The following is a 24,337-nucleotide window of genomic DNA, read 5'->3' as shown; positions in this document are numbered from 1 at the left end:
GGGAGTTAGACTCCAGGCTGAGGACCAATCAGAGAGCAGCTCTGCCATCATCCCAGCAGCAGCATCAGCGTGTGTCTGCGTGAGTGTGTGTGTGTGAGTGTGTGAGTGTGTGTGTAGGAGCTTTACACGGGGATCTGGACTCCCTCTCTGGATTGAAGAGGACCCTGAGCAGGCAGCAGGCCGAGCCGCTCTCCCTCCCTCTCGATGTTGGTTTCGGCAGATGGACGCAGAGGTGTTGAGCCCCCGGATGATGGCGGACGTCAACGGCAACAATAAAATCAGCGACGCGGAGCTGGAGGTGCTGAAGCTCCAGGAGCTGGTCCGAAAACTGGAGAAGCAGAACGAACAATTGCGGAGCAGAGCTAACGCTGTAAACAACTGCTCGTCCGGCCCTCACCCCCACGGCTCGGCTCCGTGTCTGCACGGCGGCCCGGCGTGCGAGAGGGACCGGTTCTGCCCGAAACATGAGACTCACAGTCCGGTCCAGGCTCCTCCGTGTGTCCCTGCTGGGTCCCGGGGATCACCGGAGGAGCCCTTCGCGTATTTCCAGCCCAGCTCCGCGCCTCCTGACGCGGCTGCAGAGGACAGCGGCGCCGAGGGGGAGAGCTCGGTTCTGGATGAGGTGGACGTTTTGGACCTGGAAATGGTGCTGCCCGTGGGAGATCCCGAGAGCTGGTAACTACTCTGTTTGAGCTGAGCTCGTTTTTATGCCTCCTCATTGTGTCACAGCACAGCAGAGACAGCCCGTCCCATCCGAACCCAAGACAGACAGCATGTCCCATCCGAACCCGAGACAGCCTGTCCCATCCGAACCTGAGACAGACAGCATGTCCCATCCGAACCCGAGACAGCCTGTCCCATCCGAACCTGAGACAGACAGCATGTCCCATCCGAACCCGAGACAGCCTGTCCCATCCGAACCCGAGACAGACAGCATGTCCCATCCGAACCCGAGACAGCCTGTCCCATCCGAACCTGAGACAGCATGTCCCATCCGAACCCGAGACAGCCTGTCCCATCCGAACCTGAGACAGCCTGTCCCATCCGAACCTGAGACAGCATGTCCCATCCGAACCCGAGACAGCATGTCCCATCCGAACCCGAGACAGCATGTCCCATCCGAACCTGAGACAGACAGCCTGTCCCATCAAACCTGACATGTTTCACTCCATTGATTTCATTTTGATCCTCTCCTGGTAGAGACCTGCAGAGACCTGCAGAGACCTGCAGAGACCTGCAGACAGGGATCCTTTCCAGGATGGAGAGGGACAAAAACAGATCTGACCTGAGCTCTAAACTTCCCACAATGCACTGCATGCAGCCCCTCTGTTCATCCAGAGGAGGCAGAGAAAGAAGGCAGAGAGATGAAACAAAGATCCTCCAGCCTGGATCAAACAACCAGAGGCAGAGCAGAGTTAGGCTCAGGATGAGAATACAACTGTATCTGACCTGATATCTGACTGTATCTGACTGTATATCTGACTGTATCTGACCTGATATCTGACCTGATATCTGACTGTATCTGACTGTATCTGACTGTATCTTAGCTTATATCTGACCATATATCTGACTGTATCTGACTGAAGGAGGACTCTGTGACATGCTGACCACTGAAGCGTCTCCACCTTCATGTATCTGAGCTGGTGAAGCAGAAGATGTAGCACGGAGCTGAGCGCAGCATCAGTCTGGTCTGAGTGTGTGACTGTGCTGACTGACCCAGAGTCAGTCTGAGAGAGACCCAGAGTCAGTCTCAGACTGACCCAGAGTCAGTCTCAGAGTGACCCAGAGTCAGTCTGAGAGTGACCCAGAGTCAGTCTCAGAGTGACCCAGAGTCAGTCTCAGAGTGACCCAGAGTCAGTCTCAGGGTGACCCAGAGTCAGTCTCAGGGTGACCCACTGATGCAGGATCAGGGTTAATATGGACACAGAGTACAGGAAGCCTCTCTGCTGACTCCTCTCAGACGTTAACCAGCGTCTTTACCAGGTTACCATGGTTACCATGGTTACCGTGGTTTATGTGAGCTGTGTTTATCTGTTCCAGTGTTAAACTTCCTGTCCTCTGATTGGATGATGTCCACAGTGTCAGACGGTTTCTCCGTCCTCTGAGCAGATCTCAAACTGACCCTGAACTCTTCATGTTTCTCAGAATCACAAATACAAACCGTCATTCATCACTGGTCTCAGTGTGTCCACACACACTCTCTGAAGGGTGTGTGTGTGTGTGTGTGTGTGTGTGTGTGTGTGTGTGTGTGTGTGTGTGTGAGTGAATGCCAGGGGAGGATGGCTCCATGTAGAGCGGGGTCATGGGGTCAGGACTAAACCAGGGGTTTTTCTGTGCTCCAGGTTGTATGTGAGCCCCAGAGCCAGGCCGCAGGGCGTCGGGGTCCTGAGCCCTCTCCAGTGGTGCAGGCAGGTCCTGGACCACCCTGGGCCCGAGGTGGAGCTGGCCAAGATGACCCTCTGTCACAGACTGGACCAAGGTACGGAGCTGCTGTCAGATCAATGTGTGTGTGTGTGTGTGTGTGTGTGTGTGTGTGTGTGTGTGTGTGTGTGTGTGTGTGTGTGTGTGTGTGTGTTTGTGTGTGTGTGACCATAAGCTGTGACACACCAACCAGCAGCTGCAGGATTTATCAGACTCTCCGTCAGCCCAGGGAGGTTTCTCTGCTCCGGCTCCGCCTGCACCAACACCCAGCGTCTGACTCTCTCTCTCTTCGTCTGTGGGTTGGTGAGCAGCTCAGGAAGCTCCCACAGAGCCAGCCAGAGTCTGTGGGGGCCGAGCACGCCCCCAGAGAGCACAGAGGACCGGTCCACTGTCCTGGTTCTGCTCACATTAAACCACCAGTCCCTCTGGAGGAGCTGGAGCTGGTGGAGGAGCTGGAGCTGGTGGAGGAGCTGGAGCTGGTGGAGGCTCCACACGGTGTCTGCAGGAGAATAAACAGGAATCTGTCGTTAGCTCTCAGTGTTTCTGCACCAGGACACAGAGTGAACCTGGACTCCTCCAAAACCAGCTGTAGAAGAGTCCACATGAGGCTCAGAGCCAGCGTCAGCGTCCCTGCTCTTCAGGCTCCTCCCCCCCTGAGGACGAGGTTGGCGGTTTGAGTGACGCTCGCTGCCCAACAGATCCAAGATCCTCATCCTGTAGAAAACACACTGTTTATCTGTGTGTGTGTGTGTGTGTGTGTGTGTGTGTGTGTGTGAGTGTGTGTGTGTGTGTGTATGTGTGTGTGTGTGTGTGTGTGTGTGTGTGTGTGTGTGTACGGTTGCTGCTCTTTTCTTGCTCTGAAGCTGTATTCAGCCGGCCTTGGCTCTGCTCCTCCTGATCATGAATACCTCCTTGTCTCGGGGTCTCTGTGGCCCTTGTTTGTGTGACTTGCAGTGAAAGCTGATTTTATCCTGAAGCAGTCCAGCTCCTCTGGGTCGGACTCAGGTTTGTGCCTCCCTGACTGTCAATAAGAGGGATGGACTTCCTGTTTACAAACCAAACATTATCACATCCAATGAAAGCTGCTCTCAGCGACAGCTCCAAGACCACAGACTGCTTCACATGTAGTCTGTGATCAGAGTGATCAGTGTGATCAGTGTGATCAGAGTGATCAGAGTGATCAGAGTGATCAGAGTGATCAGAGTGATCAGAGTGATCAGTGTGATCAGTTTGGTCTTAGTGAGGTTTTTAAGGAACCAGTAAGTTGACCCCTCTGCGGGTCCAGCCTTGGAGCTGGTGGACCCAGCATCCGTCTCTGTGCATGAAGCCTCCACACCCTGAAGAGGACTGAAGTAGATCAAACTCTGATTTAGGGAATAGGATGAAGCCTACATGTTCAATCCCTGCTCATCCTGATACTCTCCCAAATAAATTCAGTGGTTAAGCTCAATAAGCCGCCGTGTAAGCTGAACCTCCTCTCACAGTATCATCCTCTGCTGACGGAGCCAGAAACCTCCAAACAGACCTGAAAAAAGAGATCAGCATCAGAGCGTTACCAGACATGACTGTGAGTGTGTGTCTCAGTGTGAGTGTGTGTGTGTGTGTGTGTGTGTGTGTGTCTGTCTGTCTAACGAACCTGTCCCACTAACGTCTCCTTCCCTCTGTCCTGTGTGCAGCGAGGCGTAGGCGAGGTGTGTCATCCGTCCGTCCGTACAGCTGCATCGAGGGCCTCTCCTCCCTCAGCTGTCCCGTCCTGCCTTACTCTAAACCTGCACTAACTGAGTCCCCAGGTAACACCAGCTGCTCCTGACACCACACAGTCTGTCCCCATCAGTGGGTCCGGGTCAGGGTCAGGGTCAGGGTTGGGGTCAGGGTCGGGGTCTTCCTCTCCTCACGGCGCCTGAGGCTGGTTTCTCAGGCGCCGTGTGACCAACATTTAGAGCAGCCAGAGCTAAAGTTAGTCTGATCAGTTCAGGAGCTGCTCTCCTCTAACCTCACAGTCACTGCTCCACTTTCTCCCAGAGCAATAAAACACGGAGCCAAAAGCATCTGTTCCTGTGAGTTTACGCTCAGATTACAGAGTCTTAAGGAGAGATTATGAGCCCTGAGCCTGGGACAGATGGACAGAGCCGCTCAGACTGAGTGGACACCTTCGGCGTGCTCCTCCATGTTTATTAACTATGATATCAATGACTGATAGCTGACCTCTCATTGGAGGATGCTTTCTGAGTCATCATCCTGGTCTGAGTCTCCTCTCCTCTTCCTCTGAAGCCTTCCTGCTGTCCTCCAGCCCATCCTTCATCCAGCCCTCTGTCCCGCTCAGGACCAGCTGCAGCCTGGGAGACAGAGCGCCGACCTTCCTGTCCAACGCCGCCGTCCACAGTAAGGCCTCCTACAGTCTGTCTCCTCCTCTCAGAATCCACCTCTCTGAGTCCAATGGTCAGAGTTCAGATGAGTCAAAGTTCAAATAGTCAGAGTTCACAGGGTCAGAGTTCAGATGGGTCAAAGTTCGAATAGTCAGAGTTCACAGGGTCAGAGTTCACAAGGTCAAAGTTCGAATAGTCAGAGTTCACAGGGTCAAAGTTCAGATGAGTCAAAGTTCGAATAGTCAGAGTTCACAGGGTCAAAGTTCGGATGGTCAGAGTTCACAGGGTCAGAGTTCAAAGGGTCAAAGTTCAAATAGTCAGAGTTCACAGGGTCAAAGTTTGAATGGTCAGAGTTCACAGGGTCAGAGTTCAGATGAGTCAAAGTTCGAATAGTCAGAGTTCACAGGGTCAAAGTTCGGATGGTCAGAGTTCACAGGGTCAGAGTTCAAAGGGTCAAAGTTCAAATAGTCAGCGTTCAAAGGGTCAAGGGTTACAGGGTCAGAGTTCAATTAGTCAGAAATCAAAGCATCAAAGTTCAAAAGGGTCAAAGTTCAAATAGTCAGAGTTCAATGGGTCAAAGTTCAAATGTTCAGAGATCTAAGGATCAAAGTTGGACAGGTCAGAGATCAAAGGGTCAAAGGTTATAGGATTGGAGTTTAAAGGGTCAAAGTTATAATGGTCAGAGTTCAGAGTCAAAGTTCAAATGGGCAGAGTTCAAAGGGTCAAAATTTAAATATAACCGTTCTTGGGTAAGGAACTAAAGGGTCACAGTTCTTATGGTCAGAGTTGAAAGGGTCGGATATCTCGGGGTTAGAGATCACAGAGTCCGGGTACACAGGGTCAGAGTTCCTGATTTCAAAGGTCAAAAGGTTTTTGTCTGTGGTTTTTCAGACGTTGGCCGTCAGCGTGCAGCGATCAGCCCGCAGTCTTCCCTGGACAGTGAGGTGGGTGTGTCAGAGCTGGAGGACGACTCCATCTCCATGAGCTACAAACTGCAGGACATGACGGACGTGGAGGTCATGGCTCGACTTCAGGAGGAGAGTGAGTACCAGAAGCTTCTCTGAGCGTCTGAGCTCATGGATGACTTTCACACTCAGACACAGGACGTGGTTTGTTCCCTGTCGGGGTCTGGTTTGGATATGAGGGCTTTCTGTGGTCATCCTCGGGGTTGAAGGTTTGATTCCTTGTGATCAGAATAGTGACGCAGCAGATTCAGGAAGCACTGGGTGGTGTCTCAGAGCGAGCTACAGATTCACTGAATTATTGATGCGTTGTTTCTGCAGAAGGTCATCGACCGTTGGTTTGAGGCTCAGGTTCATGTTTCTCACTGATTCTCGCATCGCTCCGCCCCCTGCAGGTCTCCGTCAGGACTACGCCTCTACCTCAGCCACGGCCAGCCGCCGCAGCTCCAGCTTCTCCTTACACTCCCTCAGGCGCAGCGAGATGGACCTGGAGGAGGAGGACGAGGAGGACGAAGCGTACGACCAGCTGCCTCCTCCTCAGCCTCGGCTCTTCCGGACGGGCTCTATGCAGCGGGGCGGCCTGCCCCACTCACACACCTTCTCCAGCATCAGGGACTGCAGACGCAGCTCCGGCCCTCAGTGCTCCCTCAGCGGACTCTCTCAGTACTCCGGACCCTCTGGCCTGAGCACAGATCCACACACAGCGTACAGGAACCCAACAGGTGAGGCCTCCAGCTCCTGTCCTGTTAAAACCAGACCCAGGGTCAGTCAGGTTAAAGAGGCTGAGAGCACAGTGACAGAGATCCTCAGCGTGTCCCCAGGTTTCTGAGCTGATAGTCTCTGTTTGGGGAGGGGGCTGCTGGTCTCTGGGTTTAGAGGGGGGTCAGTGAACTCTCCTCTCTGCCAGAGTCTGACTCCACCTGTGGATGATGAAGACTCAGGAGGTGTCTTACAACGAGCTGGAGGAGCAGCTTCCTCTGCTCAGAGAATGTGAAGGCTCAGCCTGTAGCCACTTAGCTTAGCATGAAGCTATGACATAGAAAGGTATACATGGTCTGGATATGAGCATGAAGCTGAGCTTAACCCTCTTTTCTCAAAGTCGGCTCTGAATGTGACTCGTTATCAGGTCCCAGAAATCTCAAACTGATCTTTAAATGTAAAAACCACGTGGACATTAATCTGGTTTGTTTGGTCGCACAGACAAGCTACGCAGGAGCATGCCCAACCTGATCCGAGCCCCCAGCATGCCCAGTGTTCCCAGTATTCCATGTCTGGCTTCCCCGGTCACCCCGTCCTCACACAGCCCGTCCTCCTTACCAACCATCCCCTCTCTGAGGAGCAGCCACAGCTTCGACTCCTCCAACGGGCTCGCACGACTCCAGTCCTCCAGTAAGACTCAGAGTGTCTCTGAGAAAACCTGCGTCATCCTTCACCAAGCTCTGCTCTAAGCTCTAAGCTCTGCTCTAAGCTCTGCTCTAAACTCTGCTCTAAGCTCTAAACTCTGCTCTAAGCTCTGCTCTAAGCTCTAAACTCTGCTCTAAGCTCTGCTCTAAGCTCTGCTCTAAGCTCTAAGCTCTGCTCTAAGCTCTAAACTCTGCTCTAAACTCTGCTCTAAGCTCTGCTCTAAGCTCTAAACTCTGCTCTAAACTCTAAACTCTGCTCTAAGCTCTGCTCTAAGCTCTAAACTCTGCTCTAAGCTCTGCTCTAAGCTCTAAGCTCTGCTCTAAACTCTGCTCTAAGCTCTGCTCTAAGCTCTAAACTCTGCTCTAAACTCTAAACTCTGCTCTAAGCTCTGCTCTAAGCTCTAAACTCTGCTCTAAGCTCTGCTCTAAGCTCTAAGCTCTGCTCTAAACTCTGCTCTAAACTCTGCTCTAAACTCTGCTCTAAGCTCTAAACTCTGCTCTAAGCTCTGCTCTAAGCTCTAAGCTCTGCTCTAAACTCTGCTCTAAGCTCTGCTCTAAGCTCTAAACTCTGCTCTAAGCTCTAAACTCTGCTCTAAGCTCTGCTCTAAACTCTGCTCTAAGCTCTGCTCTAAGCTCTGCTCTAAGCTCTAAACTCTGCTCTAAACTCTGCTCTAAGCTCTAAACTCTGCTCTAAACTCTGCTCTAAGCTCTAAACTCTGCTCTAAACTCTGCTCTAAGCTCTGCTCTAAGCTCTAAACTCTGCTCTAAGCTCTGCTCTAAGCTCTAAACTCTGCTCTAAGCTCTGCTTGCAGCCCTGATCTCTGTCTCATCCCCTTGTGAACGTGGAGCTCTGTTTTCTGGAAGTTTCTCTTGAGGCAGTGAGTCCAGTCCAGTCCCAGCTTCATCATCCTCATGTCTGTGTTTCAGTTCCCGCCCCGGGTCTGCTGGGTCAGAGGGTGCAGAGTGTGGGGAACTTCCCCACCTCGTCCCGGGCGCCTGGGAAGGCCACGGCCTACGTCAGCCCCACGGTGCAGCAGGGCCCCACCTCCCTGTCCTCCTCCGTCAGTCTCCAGTCCATCCCCAGCGGCGCCGCTCTGCCTCAGCCCCTCAAACCCAGCAGCAGTCTGGTACCTCAGCCCCTCAAAGCCAGCGCCAACCCGCCGGCCGGCCCCCGCAGCTCGCTCCCCCGCCCCGCGTCCTTCGTGGGCACAAGCGGCGCTCCACGTCCGAGTAAGATCGGCCAACCGACGCGCAGGTAAGAGCAGAAACACCTGCTGTGTGCTTCAGGAACACCTGTTCACTCTGTCACTCTTTGTTTCTGAGACACGACAGGAACGATCGCCCCACAGGCTGCAGGTTGGAGGAGGAAGAGGAGGAGACCACCTCCTCCTCAGCTCAGGTCGGTCCCCCTGTGGGACCTCTAACCCCCCAGGGCCTGAACCCTCTCCTCTGTGTCCTCCTGCAGTTTGCTGACTCCTCCAAAGAGCCTGGCCGCTCTGAGCGCCCTGAGGGACGGCAGCTGGAGAGACGGCTGCTACTGACCCCAGACCAGCTCCAGGAGGAGGAGGACAGGGTGACGCTCCAGGAGGAGGAGGACAGGGTGACGCTCCAGGAGGAGGAGGAGGACAGGGTGACGCTCCAGGAGGAGGAGGAGGACAGGGTAACGCTCCGGGGAGGAGGAGGAGGACAGGGTAACGCTCCGGGGGACTGACTCAGCTGAAGTTCCTCCTTCAAGAGGGACTGCAGTCCTGGGTCCAGACCAGAGAGAGACCACGTTTGTGGAAGGTGCCTGTCTCAGGGTCCGAGCAGAGACCCAGGACAGGACGGGTCCAGCAGGCTGGATCTGACCCTCCACAGCTGCTGAACCTGGACTGAAGTGGATCTCCTGTAACGATGTTTTTGGTTTGATGTTGTGGATATTTTCGGCTTTCATTCAACAGGAGAGGAGGAAACCTGCTCACCGTGTTTCATCAGGGTCATCAGGGTCGGACTGTGCTGGTCTGAAGTGGATCCTGGACTCTGTGACATCCTGTGCCTGTGTGAAAGTCTCTCGTATTTATTGGCTGGAGCTCTCAGCACTTTGATCAGACGTTAAATTCATCCTTTAAATCAGTAATCTGTTCCTCTTAAGTGTGCACACATGGCTCCTTCCTTTCCTTCCTTTCCTTTCCTTCCTTTCCTTTCCTTCCTTCCTTTCCTTCCTTTCCTTCCTTTCCTTCCTTCCTTTCCTTCCTTTCCTTCCCGTTCACACTCGAGCTGAGATTTTTACTCTTCTTTGATAAACACAAACGCTGCAATGAAATTTGCACATGAAGCTTTTTATGGATGGTAGTAAGGTGAAGGAGAAGCATTTTTAGGGTGAATAAAATCCTTTCAAACATTTCTAACTTCTGCTGCTCGTCTTTTCATTCTTCACCTCTCTGAACCGGGCCTCATTCAGTCCAGGTGACCAGGTTTAACTGTGGCTCACAGAGCGTCAGGAACGTGTTTCCTCTCAGAGCCATCGGCTGAGTTACACTGAGCTCGTTGAGATCTGAACTCTGCTTTAACCTCCAACACCGTCCTCTCTGGATGAGTGTGATGAGGGTCTGTATGCAGCTCTGAGGATTTGCTTCATCAGGGACCAGGACTTCATCCTGAAGCTGGGGAGCCGAGCGAACGCTGGGTCTGTCTGTGCGTGGACCCTGGTGGACCGTGGTGGACCCTGGTGGACCCTGGAGGACCCTGGTGGACCCTGGTGGACCCTGGTGGACCCTGGTGGACCCTGGTGGACCACAGATGGAGGTTTGAAGCGACTTTAACATGAATCTGACACATTAGCTCCCTGCTGGGTTTACAACAGCTCTCTGCTACAGGAGCACGGGACGACCAGCTGTGGTTTGAGGACAGGTGTTCACCTGTTGGTCTGTTCACCTGTTGGTCTGATCACCTGTTGGTCTGTTCACCTGTTGGTCTGTTCACCTGTTGGTCTGTTTACCTGTTGGTCTGTTTACCTGTTGGTCTGTTCACCTGTTGGTCTGTTTACCTGTTGGTCTGTTCACCTGTCGGTCTGTTCACCTGTTGGTCTGTTTACCTGTTGGTCTGTTTACCTGTTGGTCTGTTCACCTGTTGGTCTGATCACCTGTCGGTCTGTTCACCTGTCAGTCTGTTCACCTGTTGGTCTGTTCACCTGTTGGTCTGTTTACCTGTCGGTCTGTTCACCTGTCAGTCTGTTCACCTGTCGGTCTGTTCACCTGTTGGTCTGTGTGACCTGCAGGCTTCAGTAATGTTTAACAGGAAACCATGTTGCTGTGGTCTCCATGGTGACGGTGAAACACGCTGGGTCCTGGCTGACTGGACCACAGGCTGAGTGAACAACCTCTCTCTGTGTCTCTCTGAGAGGCGTCTGAACTGGATCTGTGCTGGATTTGGTCTCTGAAGTCCGAGCGTGGCTCCAGCTGCTGATCTGTGGATTCTGGGACGATGCCAAACAAAGCTCAGGAGGTAATCTGATTTCATGTCAAATTAATCCCCAGAGATATTCATGAACAGACGCCCTGGTTGGGTGGAGGTCCTGATCAGAGAAGCGGGTGGAGTTTTTCATCTGGCCTGGTTTTCGTCTGCTCCTCAGGATGCTGTTATCAACCTGAAGAGCCTGCAGGAGATCTCTCAGCAGCTGGGCTTCGAGTGGACCGTCCTGGCCTACGAGCTCGGCTTCAGCAGAGCAGAGATCGCACGTTTCCACACCAAGTCCGCCCAGAAGGTTGTCCAGGCTCGGACCATGCTGGAAAGCTGGTAAACTGTGTTCGGGGTCTGAAGTGGTTTTGAGATTAGGTTTGGTTTGTCAGGGGGGTACCTGTCCTTTAATCTGCTCTGAAGTCTCCTCAGAGTGAACCGGTCAGAGTTAAAACTCTGCTGGAGCTTCTCGTAGAAAAGGTTTAACGTGTTGATAACATCTGTCTGAGCGCTCATGCTTTGGGTCGTGACGGCTGTTACACAGCCTGCAGCGCTCAGGTGTTGTTGGTGATGTTCCCGTCCATGGTGAGAAAGTTTCTCAGGTGTGAATTTACTCGCAGGTATGAGAAGTCGTGGGATAAGCCCAATAAGACCAGAATCCTGCAGGACGGGCTGGAGCAGGCGGGCAGGAGGGACCTGGCTGAGAGGCTGCGCTGCCTCCACTGGGGCCACCAGAAGCTGAGTCAGAGGGTGGAGCTGCCCTCCGCCTTCCCCTTCATAATCACCGTCCATAAAACCATCCACAACAAGGCCGCGCTGCGCAGGATCAACGACCTGAACCCCAGGTACACCTGACGCTGGGCGCCGCCGCTGTCACTGGCTGCTCCGCTCATCGTCTGACAGAAAAGTTTCCACCATGTTGGACGAACCGACGTGAAACAGGAAGTGTGTGAACAGTCATTCAACGCTTTGTCCTGTGTCCTAAAGTTTGCATTAAAGACCGAAAACAGATTTTAGGCTGCTTGATCCAAAATAAAGTTACATTTACTTTTTAATTTTCCTCAGAGCGGTTTGTCTGATTAAAGAAAAATAAAAATGATGCTTAATCAACCAGCTGTATGGGTTTATTACTTATTAAGGCCTGGTGAGTGTGTGTGTGTGTGTGTGTGTGTGTGTGTGTGTGTGTGTGTGTGTGTGTGTGTGTGTGTGTGTGTGTGCTCAGTTAATGTTTGATCAATGTGATTTTTAAATGGATCACATTAAAAACAGAAACTCTGTCTGACCCTGTTTGTTTAGAGCTTAATCCAATCACAGTCAACTCAACTATATTTGACCCGGATCCGCGGACCAATCACAGGCAGGGATCCATAAACAAGCCAACACGGAAGTCCAGCTGGATGACTTTCAAAATAAAAGCAAATATACCTCAACAAAAATATATATTTTAAGTAATTTGAGTATCATGATGTTATCAACATGTGAATAATATCGATATAATTTAATAACTTATTAAATAATAAAAGATACTGAATGAGGGGCCGATCTGTCGGCTTCTTTTAAATCACAGTACTTTATTTTGATAGTCTTTGTACCGGAATTTGTAGTTGTGACCCTGACCAGCTGACGGTGTTATTCAGAACACCAGAGCAGCCTGTTCGGTCTAACATGAGACCACCTCAGGCTCCAGAACCACAGGACTGGACCTCACGGTGACAGAACCTCAGGTCCATCTCTCTCTCTCTCTCTATCTCTTTATCTCTTTATCTCTTTATTTCTTTATTTCTTTATTTCCTTATCTCCATCCTGACACCGCAGACTGCTGGATCCATCACACACAGAGCGTTAACACAGGAACCTGGGTCAGTCTGAGCCGGGTTTTCCGTCCTCTGACCAACACACCGACCTGATGATGTTCACTGCATGACACGGGCACGGTTCGGACCCAAAGCCGGAAGAATCAGAACCAGAACCGTGTCCCTGGAGCCGTGAGATGGCCTCGGTTCTGAGCTGCTTCAGTGGTCCGGAGGTGCTGCAGGACGTGGACCATGCCGTGGCCCTGGTCACGGAGCTGAAGCTCATGTTTGACCGCCGGCTGCTCGGGGACGTCACCATCGGCGTGGAGCGGGAGGAGGGACCGAGCGGGGCCGGGGCCGGAGCCGGAGCCGGAGCGGACATCGAGCAGCTCTTCCTCTGCAGCAGGAACGTCCTCTCGGCCGCCAGCCCCTACTTCAAGAGCATGTTCACCGGGGGCCTGACCGAGAGCATGCAGGACAGCGTGCTGATCCGGGGGGTGGACGCGGAGTCCATGTCCGTCATCATCGACTACTGCTACACGGGCAGGGTGACCGTGACGGAGAGCAACGTGCAGAAACTGTACGCAGCGGCCAACATGCTGCAGCTGGACTACATCCGGTCAGCCTGCTCCGGCTTCATGACCAGGAGGCTGGACCTGTCCAACTGCGTGGGCGTCCTGAAGTTTGCAGACACCTATGACAACCCTGAGCTGAAGGACAGCGCTCAGAGCTTCATCGCCAGGAACTTCAGCCAGGTGTGCAGCGGGGGGGACCTGTGCGAGCTGGACCTGGGTCAGCTGGAGGAGCTGCTGTCTCTGAACATCCTGGACGTGGACTGTGAGAGGAAAGTGTGCTCGGCTGCTCTGCAGTGGGTGGAGGTCAACGCGGCTCAGAAGAGGGAGGACGCCCTGCAGGCGCTGAGGTGTGTGCGCTGGAACCTGTTCACGGAGAAGGACAGGTGCTACCTGGAGGGCCTGATGGCCCGGCCCTGGATGGAGAAGTTCCTCTCCTCTTTCTTTGACAGGTCTGCAGAGGGCGGCTGTGGACTGCCCGCAGCTCTGGACCTGCCCAAGCACAGGATCGGTGTCAGCGCCAAAGAGATGATCCTGTTCTTCGGCCTCCCAAACGACAACATCATGTGCTGCGACCCGTACTCCGAGGACCTGTACTTCATGGCTCCTCCTCTGGAGGATCTGAGCAGCCAGGACTACAAACGCTCCACCATGGAGTCTCTGATCGCCTGTGCCACGCCGGACAACCAGCTGTACCTGGCCTCCCACCTGTCCAAACACTTCTGGCTGTACAACCCTGTGCTCAACAGGTGGCAGGAGCTGGCGGAGCGGCCCCTGGGCAGGATCCACTCCGGGATGGGCTACCTGAACGGACACGTGTACCTGCTGGGAGGCAGGAACCCGGTGACGGATGCTCGGCTGAAGGAGGTGGAGTGTTACAGCGTGCAGAGGAACCAGTGGACGTTCGTGGCTCCTCTGCCTCACTCGCTGGGGAAGATGCAGGTGGTGGCGCTCAACGACCACCTGTACGTGGTCAACAAGAGGAGGATGCTGTGCTACGACCCCAAGAGGAACCGCTGGCGCCACTGCGGCTCCCTGAGGAGGGACAAGCTCCACAAGGCCTGCGTCTTCCAGGAGCAGATCGTGTGTGTGTGCGACATCCCCGTGGTGAAGGCCTACAGCCCGGCACGGGGCGAGTGGAGGAGGCTGGGAGACATCCCCATCGACAGCCGCGCCCTCAACTACCAGGTCATCCAGCACAACAGCAAGCTGCTCCTCCTCACCCAGACCCTGCTGCAGCACAACAAAAACCGGGTCCTCATCCACGAGTACGACCAGGCCCGGGACACCTGGAGGAACATCATGGCGGTGTACGTGTCCACGCTGGGGCCCGTGTGCGTTTCAACACGCGTGTACCCGGCATGCCTGGGCTCCGCTCACAGCTTCTCCACTGAGGAGGACGACGACAGCGGGTCCAGTGCAGACTGGGACTTTGACGGGCTAACAGACCCGGACTCGGACTCTGGCAGCTCCAGCTCCTTCTCAGACGAGAACTGGTAACGACACGTGTCCCAGAGCAGACGTGTCAACGACCGAAGGAGCTCTCACAGGGGTCAGCCCGTCAGCTCACAGATCCAGAGTCCGCTAGAGACTGGGTCCCTTCAGTCCACTCACCCACAGGCGGGTCAGGGAGAGACCGCACCAGGACTTAGTCCCTCACACTGAGCAGAAACCAGTAACAGCTTTAATCTCTGACCCAGCTGCTCGAGGGAGAGCGACCCCACAGGACAACCAGTTAACCCAGTAAACTCAACCCAGTTAACCCAGTTAACCCGGTAAACCCAGTAAACTCAACCCAGTAAAACCAGTTAACCCAGTAAACTCAACCCAGTTAACTCAGTTTCTACTCAGGTGAAATATCCAGCAGGGAAAAGGAGCAGCTGATCTTCTCTCTGTGTGAGTGAGTTGATGAGAGATTCAGTGAATAAAGTGTGTGTGTGTGTGTGTGTGTGTGTGTGTGTGTGTGTGTGTGTGTGTGTGTGTGTGTGTGTGTGTGTGTGTGTGCGTGCGTGTGTGTGTGTGTGTGTGTGATTAAAGAAGGGACTCCTCACACACTCATATCTCCTCAAACATAGAGAGGAGGAGAAACGTCAGCTCCAAGGAGAGAAATCCAGTCTCATGATAATCTCCATTTGTCCACACAGACCTTTAAACTGGTCAAACTGGTTTTAACAAACTGGTTTTAACAAACTGGTTTTAACAAACTGGTCAGATCATCAGTAACTGGACTGAGGTCACCTTTGGAGGGGGGAGGACTGGGATCAGGATTTACAGGACTGATAACCGGGATCAGGGCTTAGCGTAGAAATGAGAGGTTTGTGCTGGGTGGAGCTGTGCTGGGTGGAGCTGTGCTGGGTGGAGCAGAGGGTTAGGGTTTGGTTCCTGTCAGTGGAGATGGGTCTGTCAGAGCTCAGAGGCCTTTATTTAATCTATGAATTGATTTAAAGAGACGTGTTTTTAGTGATGTGGACGATGGAGAGGTAAGAGCCTCTCTCTGCAGACGCTGCAGTCAGCAGGTGTTGGTGTCAGCAGGTGTTGGTGTCAGCAGGTGTTGGTGTTGGTGTCGGTGTCATCTCTCTGAATCCTGACTCTCTTTCACACTGACTGGTCGTGAACAGGTAACCTGGACTGTTTTCTTTCAGAGCCAAAAAGACAGAAACGTTAAAAACGGAGAAACTGGTCCCTGTAGACTGAGCGGACTGAAGAGGACTCTGTGAAGCTGTGAGGTCCCCCCCAGTAAAAGGAGCACCTCCAGTCCCTGGATGGAGGACTTGAAGCTCAGCTGGAGGTCAGAGGTTTGGATACAAACTGTCCCTTTACTCATGTCATGACATCACACAGGGGTGCTGGTGAGTCCAGGACCAGGTGTGCTCTCTCAGGTTCGGCCTCTGAAAGACCGGGATGCTCTGATCCACTTGATGTAGTGAAATAGATGTGTTTGATGGAAAAAGAGGATTTTTTTATAAAGTTTAACTGAAACACTCAGCGACACTGACCTGATGAGGTGCTTTAGTCTCTTTCTCTGCATGTTTGGACCCCCCCTTCCCCCCAGTTTATGAGCTGTGTTAAAAACACTGAGGCTCAGATTTTAATGTTACACACAGGATGTTAAGGATGTTAAAACACCCTCCCTGTGTGATCAGACAGGAGAGTCTTCATGGAGGAGGTTTTTATAGACGGGCTGTAAAATAAGAGGATTAAACTCTTTGTACTTGATGAAATGATGAATGTGTGTTGTTCTGTTGATGTATGACAGATTATTAAAGTGTTAACTTAAATTACTGGGTGTTCTTTAAAAAAAGGATGGGCTGATTGATCTGAATAAATCTGTTTGCTGTATGTGTCAAATAAACATGAGGGTCTGATGCTACGAAGGCCGTGGGTTTCATTTTTAAGATGTGTAAGGGGTCACTGTATGAGAACAGTTTATATGGTAAATAATGAGCAGGACCCTTATTTCCACTATAGGTTTAACAATTCAATATATAATGTAATATAATATAATATAATATAATATAATATAATATAATATAATATAATATAATATAATATAATATAATATAATATAATATAATACAATTAAATGTAATATAATATAATATAATACAATGTAATATAATATAATATAATAAAATATAATATAATATAATATGATATAATATAATATAATATAATATTATTATAATATAGTATATTTAATATAATATAATACGCTGTAATATAGAATATAATGTCATATAATATGTTATAACAAACAATAATACAAAACTTCATACTGTAACATAATTAGTAGTGGTTTAATTTTATATAAAGTAATGAATAATGAATAATTTTGGTGTTTTCTGCTGAACTTGTGCTGTGGATCCGTTCCTGTGACGCGGTCTCGGGAGTTCTCGCGAGGTTTGTTTCATCCAGACGCGAGAAGATGAGCGATGGAAACAGAGAGCAGACCTGGGGACGGATTTGAGACGGTTTTCAGTCAAAGTGACTCCTTGGAGCTCTCCTCTCACCATGAGTATGACTCCACTCGGGCTCGGATCTTTAAGATCATAGTCATCGGAGACTCAAACGTCGGGAAAACGTGTCTGACCTACAGGTTCTGCGGAGGGACATTCCTGAAAAACCCGGAGGCGACGATCGGGGTGGATTTCAGAGAGAGGACTGTGGAGCTGGATGGAGAGAGCATCAAGGTGAGAGAGAGAGGGCCCACGGCACGGAGGAGACTATTCACACCTTCATCATCATCATCATCATCATCATCATCATCACTGACCCACAGTATGAACGCAGACTCAGGTCTGATGGTCTCAGAGCCGGAGCTCAGACCTGCAGCCGGGTTTTAAAGCGCTGTGAGCACAGGATGGAGCCCTTTCAAAATAAGAGCCTGGTGTTCAGCAGATCATTTAAATATTTCTGGTTCTGGTTCTGGTTCTGCTCAGCTACATGTCCTGTGAGTGACCCATAGAGTCTGAAGATAAACCCTGCTGAGCAAACTCAGAGACCAGATGTTTAAATGTCTGACTCCTGGTGGAAACATCCAGAGCTGAGGGCCAGATCAGACCCAGGGAGACCGTCCAGCCCCCCCTCAGAGAAACCTTAGTCAAGATCAGATTAAAAAAGGAGAAAAGATGCAGACTAATGTTCCTCTGAGCTCCTCAGGGATGTTCAGAGAGTTCACCTGAGATCAAGGTGAAAACACTGTGACTGAACTTTCTCATGAACTCATAAACCTGAACAAACATTCAGTCACTGCTGCCGTCATCGTCTGATTAAAACCTTCAGACGTGTTCCTGTGTGTGACAAACCCTTTCCTTTCTCCTGTTTGAACATGATGAAGATGATGAACATGATGATGATGATGATGATGAAGATGATGAAGATGATGATGATGATGATGATGAAGTGTTTTCTTGCTGAGTGTTTTATTTTAGCTGCTGGGGTAAATGTCTCCTCTGCTCTGCCAGTTGCAGATCTGGGACACGGCGGGTCAGGAGCGCTTCAGGAAGAGCATGGTGGAGCACTACTACCGCAGCGTGCACGCCGTCATCTTTGTGTACGACGTGACCAGCCTCTCCTCCTTCGAGAGCATCCCTGAGTGGATTGAAGAGTGTAAGCGGCACTGCGTGGGGCCCCTGGTGCCGCGCATCATGGTGGGCAACAAGTGCGACCTGAGGGACCGCCGGGAGGTCCCTACGTCCGCCGCACAGTGCCTCGCTGACAGCTACAACTTCCCGTTATTTGAGACATCGGCCAAGGAGCCGGCGGAGAAGGAACACGTGGACGCCATCTTTCTGACTCTGGCCTACAGACTGAAAAGCCATAAACCTCTGAGACTGAAGCAGCCCAGTGTGGACAGGCGGATGTGGAGCCAGAGGGAGCAGGAGTCTGGGATGTGTCAGTGCTGAGGTCTCGTACCTGTCCCTGCTGCAGGAGTCCAACACCAAACACTGTCCTCCCTGAAGCTGAGGCTGAAACACATCCTATTATTTCAGAAAGAAACGCTTCTCTCTGACTTTTCCCGTCCTGATGCAGGGCTCGGTTAGTGACACTATGGACCTCTAAGTTTGCACTATGATAAACCAATATGTCAGTGAAATGCATGAGTGGCTGGAGAAATGACCTGTAGCTTAAACCTCCTGACATCACACAGATGAGGATGCTCTCCCGTCTGATGACAGCCCAACGCCATCAGCTGACCTGTAGCACGTCTCCTGTTCAGTTTTCAGGGCAGGCAGTGAATCAAAGGGATCATGTGGATCTCAGTGTGGGTGATAGGGACCAATAACTGACCCTGTGCAGAGATGTGTGATCGCTCTGCCTCTGTGTGTTTGAATGGATGCAGCATGAGCTTTGAGGCTGAACACAGACAATCAGCAGTAACCTTATTCAGAGCAAACTGTTTGGTCTTAATGTAAACCACACTGGTCACTCACAGCATGTGTTATTACTCTAAAACCTGAACAAACGGTTCATAAATGTGATGAAACAGAAGCTGTGAATCATTAAAGTGTCTGTTCATGTTCAGTGTCCTTTAATAAAGTGCAGCAGCACCACCCAGTCCTCCAACCTCACTCTGTGCCCTGCTTTAGTGGAAACAGTCCATTCATTCAAACGGATGTAGCGCCCACTGGTGGCTAAAGGTGGTTCTGATGGTGAGTTTGAGGAAACGTGTAAACTAGCGTTTCCTCTGGTCTTTAGTGGTGCTGGGTGCTGATAATAAAACATGATAAATGTTAAAAACGATAAAGAGCTCTTTATTGGTGAGTAGGAAATAAACACGCAGGGCATTGTGGGTAATTCTAACTTCTGGGCATGAGCTGTGTGTGCGGTTCCCGTGTTTCCTGGATGTCCCTGAACGCAGCGCGCTCTGTATTCTTCACGCAGCGTCTCTTCGCGGCCATGGTAACACTTCCCGTGGATCTGTAGCCCACTCGATCAGGTGGTTTTCAGGTAAGACACGGATCCTCGCGCGGGCTTCACTCAGGTTTGATGTGACAGACTGAAGGTCGGTCGGCTCTGACTCCGCCCCCCGTGAACACCTGTCCGGGGGTTAGTCCGCGTGCGCGTCGTTTATTGTTGAGTGTCTGTGGCCTAGCAGCAAGCTAACATGCTAACAGTGCAGACAGAGAGGATTTACTGTTCGTCAAAGCGCCCGCAGCTCCTGACGCTGACCCGCTGAAGCAGCGTGTTTACGGCTTCAGGTGACTCAGAGACTCGTTAGTGACGTGCTGTGACCAGGTGTGAGCAGTTTACCTGGAGACTGACCCAGCTGATCCTCCTCTGATCCTCTCCAGCATGAACCTGGCAGACATCTGTGACAACGCCAAGAAGGGCAGGGAGTACGCCCTGCTGGGAAACTACGACTCCTCCGTGGTCTACTACCAGGGCGTCCTCCAGCAGATCCACAGACACTGCCAGACCCTGCGAGACCCCGCCCTCAAGGTCAGGTGGCAGCAGGTGAGACACGGACAGGCCAACGAGGAGTGACCTGAACTGAGCGGAAAGAAAAACTCTGAAATAATGTGACGATTAAACCAGGGAGTGACTCCTCCATGTGATAACCCCTGCTGTTAAACCCTGCTCCTCCTCCTCCTCCTCTTCCTCCTCCTCCTCCTCCTCCTCCTCCTCCTCCTCCTCCTCCTCTTCCCCCTCCTCTTCCTCCTCTGTGTGTCCAGGTCAGGCAGGAGCTGACAGAGGAGTATGAGCAGGTGAAAGGCATCATGGGAACCCTGGAGAGCTTTAAGCTGGAGAAGCCGGTGGACATCATGGCCCCCCAGTCTGAGGAGAGACCTGAGGACCCGGCTGTCTGGCCCCCTCCCATCGCTGCAGAGCACAGGTGAGACGGCAGCTGTCTGTACCTGGAGCGGCTCCTGGGGGCCCCCGTGAAGGGCCACAGGCCTTTGGAGCCTCCTCCGTCAGCATGCACAGACAGGGTGGATGTGTTCACGGCGTGGAGGAGGAGCTGACTCCTCCTTTCAGCGGTGTAAAGATCTCCTTCCTCTCCGTCTGCAGGAACCCAGCAGCCGTGAAGCGGCCCAGCAGCGCGGTCAAGCAGCAGAGGAAGGAGTCTCCTGGTCTGCAGCATCGAGGGGCCGGACCAGGAGGCCGCGGCCAAGCAAACGCCAGGCAGGACCGACCCGGATTCAGGGACGCACGAGGCCCAAAATCCAAGGATGATAAGGTGAGACAGCAGCACCTGCTGACGGCTGGGGGGTGGGGAGGGGGTGCCCTCGGTGCTGACCCCGCTGTGTTTCTGCAGGGAAAGAAAGGGGGCGGAGAAACCCTGGGGGACGTAGAGCAGAAGAAGTTTGACGGGACAGGGTACGACAGCGACCTGGTGGACTCCCTGGAGAGGGACATCGTGTCCCGAAACCCCAACGTGCACTGGTGAGAGGAGCTCTGAGAAACTGGGAGAGGTTTTTACTCTGACGCTCAGCTGACGCTTTCTTTTATGAACTGCAGGGAGGACATCGCTGATCTGGAGGACGCCAAGAAGCTGCTGAGGGAGGCCGTGGTCCTGCCCATGTGGATGCCGGACTTCTTTAAGGGCATACGCCGACCCTGGAAGGTACCAGCTCCTCTGACTGTGACCGTTGACAGGAACCATCCTGTTACTGACGCTGCTAAATGTCCTCTCCCTCATCATGTGACCCCCTCAGCCCCGGGCCCGCCATGTGACCTTCAGTCATTTATTGGTTTTAAAGTTTCACGGTGCCTTCACTGAGCCCGGCTCAGCTCCTGAGGCTCTGTTCAGAAGACTGAGGATCTGTAAGATCAGGGACCAGGGACCAGGGACCTGGGGGGGGGGGCACACAGAGCTCTTTGAGTTCATGATGCTTCACTTATTACTGCAGAGGTTTACAGCTCAGAGCTCACTGAAGGTCAGCGTCGTCACTTTTCTGGGACCGTGTCCTGAGCCTGAACGTGTGGTTTCCTCCCTCTTTGAGTCTTAACTTGAATCTTCACAGTGACGGAGACGAACCTCAGAGAGAGTCTCCATGTTTGATGACAACCAGTGAAATGAGACGTCAGGTGAGTTTAAACATCAGGAACAGCTCAGAGCCAGCAGACTCAGACCGACGTGAAAACAGGAAGTTAACACACATTCACCCCGAGTACAGGAAGAGACGCCGCGTGTTTCAGACCCCAGAGTTCACCCAGCGATGAGGGCGAGGGCGAGGGTGAGGGAGAGGGAGAGGGAGAGGGAGAGGGTGAGGGAGAGGGAGAGGGGAGAGGGTGAGGGAGAGGACGAGGGAGAGGACGAGGGAGAGGGTGAGGGCGAGGGAGAGGACGAGGGAGAGGACGAGGGAGAGGGAGAGGGAGAGGGAGAGGGAGAGGGCGAGGGAGAGTGTGTGTCCATGAGTCCACCCCTCCTCCTCCTCGTCTCCAAACGGTGTGTGTCTCCTCTCCTCAGGGCGTGCTGATGGTCGGTCCTCCGGGGACGGGGAAAACCATGTTGGCCAAAGCTGTGGCCACAGAATGTGGGACGACTTTCTTCAACGTGTCGTCGTCCACGCTGACCTCCAAGTACAGGGGCGAGTCGGAGAAGCTGGTCCGGCTGCTGTTTGAGATGGTCAGACAGGAACCACGTCACAACAACCAAACACACGTCCAAACCGTCTCAGCGTCTCACAGAAACTCTCTTTCCTTCCTCAGGCTCGCTTCTACGCTCCCACCACCATCTTCATCGACGAGATCGACTCCATCTGCGGCAGGAGAGGAACGTCTGACGAGCACGAGGCCAGCCGCAGGGTGAAGTCCGAGCTCCTGGTCCAGATGGACGGTGAGTGACCGACAGGCTGTGGAGGGAACTGTGACCTGAACACAGAGGGTCTCTGTAGGCCAGACCCAGGTGGTCTCTGTAGGCTAGACCCAGGCGGTCTCTGTGGTAAAACCCTTTGGGGGAGTCATCTTGGTGACCAGAAGTTTCCTTTCATCACTCCAACCCAGGTCAGAGAGGACTCTGCTTTAAACCCTTACTGTTTGTGTGTGTGTGTGTGTGTGTGTGTGTGTGTGTGTGTGTGTGTGTGTGTGTGTGTGTGTGTGTGTGTGTGTGTGTGTGTGTGTGTGTGTGTGTGTGTGTGTGTGTGTGTCCTGTGGCCAGGTGTGGGAGGAGCTCTGGAGAGCGATGATCCCTCTAAGATGGTGATGGTCCTCGCTGCCACTAACTTCCCCTGGGACATCGATGAAGCTCTGCGGCGGCGGCTGGAGAAGAGGATCTACATCCCGCTGCCCACAGGTGATCCCCCACAACCATCCACACAGTGGTCCTGGGCTCCTCTGGGCCCTGAGATCCACCTGTCCTGTCCTGAGTCCTGAGATCTGCTGTTGTCTGTGTGCAGCTGAAGGCCGAGTGGAGCTGCTGAAGATCAACCTGAGGGAGGTGGAGGTGGCTGCTGACGTGAACCTGGACCTCATCGCCGAGAAGATCGAGGGCTACTCTGGAGCCGACATCACCAACGTCTGCAGGTCTGTGTCAGGGTGTGGGGGACCCTCTGCTGCAGTCTCTGGGGGGCAGGACTTGATCCTGGATTAATATTCAGACACGTGAAGCGTGTCTCGGGTTCTCTGGGCCATCCGTCCATCCTGTCTCTGTGCTCTGGGTCTCTCTGCCTCAGCGGTGCCTGGAGGAGGAGGTGCAGGAGTAAAGCTTCACAGAAACATGAAGGGGGGGTGTTTTAGGGCACATGTTGTTGGGAGCAGCGGTGTTTCACCTGCTCTGTCTCTGTCTTTGCATGAACTCCAGGGATGCGTCCATGATGGCCATGCGTCGTCGGATCCAGGGCCTGACCCCGGAGGAGATCCGAGCGCTGTCCAAAGACGAGCTGCAGATGCCTGTGACCATGGAGGACTTCACCCTCACGCTCAAGAAGATCTCCAAGTCTGTGTCTGCGGCAGACCTGGAGAAGTACGAGTCCTGGATGTCTGAGTTTGGGTCAGTGTAGAGGAAGGAGGAGCTCACTGAGCGCGTGCGAGAGCGCAAACACGGGAACTCCTTTAATGTCTTCACTCCCTCCACGCGTCTCCTGGCCCAGCTGCTGACTGACTCCTGTGACCCGTGAAAGACCGGGAACCTTTCATGGCTCACAGGTGGACCTGGGCCTCCTGAAGACAACGATCCCCTCCAGACTTAGACAGTACAGACTCTGAATGTGACCTGATGCTCCATGCACTCGTTCTGACTCGTTCTGACTCGTTCTGACTCGTCTGACTCGTTCTGACTGTTCTGACTCGTTCTGACTCGTTCTGACTCGTTCTGACTCCATCAGCTGGACAGATCCGGACCACATGAAGTTCCTTTAGCTAGTTTTCTAAGTGTAGTCAGGGTCAGGTGTCTGCTGCTGGAGGAGCTGGAGGTCAGACGTTTTCTGGTGGTCTTAACGTCTGCTGAGGTCTGACTGTTCGTCCTGAGAGTTCAGCTGAGGGAGAATCCTGCTGACGGAAAACACTTGAAAACACACGGATGGTTATTTAGGGACCCACTGTGTGTGTGTGTGTGTGTGTGTGTGTGTGTGTGTGTGTGTGTGTGTGTGTGTGTGTGTGTGTGTGTGTGTGTGTGTGTGTGTGTGTGTGTGTGTGTGTGTGTTTTAATCAACTGTCCTCAGTGCTGTGAAGTCAAATAAATGTAGCTGACTTTAATCCTCACCTGGACAGTGACACTCTTCTTTCTTTGACAGGTGAGCAGAAAGCCTGAAGCTCTGACCTCTGACCTCTGTCTCTGTCTTTAACCTGTTTGTTCTTTAACCAATAACTAACTTTAACTGGTTTTATGTTTACCTTGGTCTGCCTCGGGTCTAAACAACAGTTAAATAAACACCTTGAACTCCACTTCCCAGAAGTCCTTTCACAACTCCTGAACTCTGACACATCTTAAAGAAATCGCTT

At 52.5% G+C, this 24,337-nt stretch overlaps 5 protein-coding genes across 8 annotated transcripts; all 5 read left to right on the top strand.

Moving 5' to 3' along the window:
* The first annotated feature begins 85 nt into the window (after window positions 1-85).
* Window positions 86-9,594, top strand: slain1a (SLAIN motif family, member 1a). Its single transcript, XM_074694833.1, has 9 exons — window positions 86-675; window positions 2,343-2,479; window positions 4,098-4,211; window positions 4,693-4,803; window positions 5,679-5,828; window positions 6,145-6,471; window positions 6,950-7,138; window positions 8,080-8,407; window positions 8,618-9,594. The coding sequence occupies exons 1-9, from the start codon at window positions 221-223 to the stop codon at window positions 8,691-8,693; spliced, it is 1,887 nt and encodes a 628-aa protein (XP_074550934.1). The 5' UTR covers window positions 86-220; the 3' UTR covers window positions 8,694-9,594.
* Window positions 9,595-10,501: 907 nt separating this feature from the next.
* On the top strand, window positions 10,502-11,580 carry LOC141808830 (p53-induced death domain-containing protein 1). 2 transcript variants are annotated; one of them, XM_074695566.1, is made up of 3 exons: window positions 10,502-10,635; window positions 10,763-10,926; window positions 11,208-11,580. In XM_074695566.1, exons 1-3 carry the CDS (start codon window positions 10,615-10,617, stop codon window positions 11,440-11,442), a joined length of 420 nt encoding a protein of 139 aa, XP_074551667.1. In that variant the 5' UTR covers window positions 10,502-10,614; the 3' UTR covers window positions 11,443-11,580. The 2 variants fall into 2 exon arrangements, with proteins under 2 accessions (XP_074551667.1, XP_074551666.1); XM_074695565.1 differs by having other exon boundaries at window positions 10,571-10,926.
* A 624-nt stretch (window positions 11,581-12,204) lies between these two features.
* kbtbd7 (kelch repeat and BTB (POZ) domain containing 7) lies at window positions 12,205-16,307 on the top strand. The gene is made up of 2 exons (XM_074695684.1): window positions 12,205-12,311; window positions 12,403-16,307. Exon 2 carries the CDS (start codon window positions 12,578-12,580, stop codon window positions 14,450-14,452), a length of 1,875 nt encoding a protein of 624 aa, XP_074551785.1. The 5' UTR covers window positions 12,205-12,311; window positions 12,403-12,577; the 3' UTR covers window positions 14,453-16,307.
* Window positions 16,308-16,852: 545 nt separating this feature from the next.
* LOC141808441 (ras-related protein Rab-33B) lies at window positions 16,853-19,085 on the top strand. 2 transcript variants are annotated; one of them, XM_074695057.1, is made up of 2 exons: window positions 16,853-17,142; window positions 17,923-19,085. In XM_074695057.1, exons 1-2 carry the CDS (start codon window positions 16,885-16,887, stop codon window positions 18,355-18,357), a joined length of 693 nt encoding a protein of 230 aa, XP_074551158.1. In that variant the 5' UTR covers window positions 16,853-16,884; the 3' UTR covers window positions 18,358-19,085. The 2 variants fall into 2 exon arrangements, with proteins under 2 accessions (XP_074551158.1, XP_074551157.1); XM_074695056.1 differs by having other exon boundaries at window positions 17,917-19,077.
* A 142-nt stretch (window positions 19,086-19,227) lies between these two features.
* Window positions 19,228-24,293, top strand: LOC141808440 (katanin p60 ATPase-containing subunit A-like 1). 2 transcript variants are annotated; one of them, XM_074695055.1, is made up of 11 exons: window positions 19,228-19,653; window positions 19,747-19,909; window positions 20,128-20,288; window positions 20,465-20,633; window positions 20,712-20,839; window positions 20,915-21,020; window positions 21,867-22,025; window positions 22,109-22,235; window positions 22,557-22,691; window positions 22,795-22,921; window positions 23,199-24,293. In XM_074695055.1, exons 2-11 carry the CDS (start codon window positions 19,748-19,750, stop codon window positions 23,395-23,397), a joined length of 1,473 nt encoding a protein of 490 aa, XP_074551156.1. In that variant the 5' UTR covers window positions 19,228-19,653; window position 19,747; the 3' UTR covers window positions 23,398-24,293. The 2 variants fall into 2 exon arrangements, with proteins under 2 accessions (XP_074551156.1, XP_074551155.1); XM_074695054.1 differs by having other exon boundaries at window positions 19,229-19,402.
* Window positions 24,294-24,337: the final 44 nt, after the last annotated feature.

Source organism: Halichoeres trimaculatus, unplaced genomic scaffold (assembly GCF_033239565.1).
Source record: "Halichoeres trimaculatus isolate MK-OKI-2021-1 unplaced genomic scaffold, fHalTri1.1 fHalTri1_scaffold_19, whole genome shotgun sequence".
Classification (NCBI taxonomy): domain Eukaryota; kingdom Metazoa; phylum Chordata; class Actinopteri; order Labriformes; family Labridae; genus Halichoeres; species Halichoeres trimaculatus.
Note: the sequence above shows the minus strand (reverse complement) of the source record. Positions and strands in the feature narration are given on the sequence as shown.

Coding starts and splice junctions, on each gene's coding strand:
- kbtbd7 (XM_074695684.1), top strand. CDS start 12,578: ATGGCCTCGGTTCTGAGCTGCTTCAGTGGTCCGGAGGTGCTGCAGGAC.
- LOC141808830 (XM_074695565.1), top strand. CDS start 10,676: ATGAACAGACGCCCTGGTTGGGTGGAGGTCCTGATCAGAGAAGCGGGT. Junction 10,927..11,207: donor CGGACCATGCTGGAAAGCTG/GTAAACTGTGTT, acceptor ATTTACTCGCAG/GTATGAGAAGTCGTGGGATA.
- LOC141808440 (XM_074695055.1), top strand. CDS start 19,748: ATGAACCTGGCAGACATCTGTGACAACGCCAAGAAGGGCAGGGAGTAC. Junction 20,289..20,464: donor CCCATCGCTGCAGAGCACAG/GTGAGACGGCAG, acceptor CTCCGTCTGCAG/GAACCCAGCAGCCGTGAAGC. Junction 20,840..20,914: donor CGAAACCCCAACGTGCACTG/GTGAGAGGAGCT, acceptor TATGAACTGCAG/GGAGGACATCGCTGATCTGG.
- slain1a (XM_074694833.1), top strand. CDS start 221: ATGGACGCAGAGGTGTTGAGCCCCCGGATGATGGCGGACGTCAACGGC. Junction 676..2,342: donor GTGGGAGATCCCGAGAGCTG/GTAACTACTCTG, acceptor TCTGTGCTCCAG/GTTGTATGTGAGCCCCAGAG. Junction 7,139..8,079: donor CGCACGACTCCAGTCCTCCA/GTAAGACTCAGA, acceptor TCTGTGTTTCAG/TTCCCGCCCCGGGTCTGCTG.
- LOC141808441 (XM_074695056.1), top strand. CDS start 16,885: ATGGAAACAGAGAGCAGACCTGGGGACGGATTTGAGACGGTTTTCAGT. Junction 17,143..17,916: donor TGGATGGAGAGAGCATCAAG/GTGAGAGAGAGA, acceptor CTGCTCTGCCAG/TTGCAGATCTGGGACACGGC.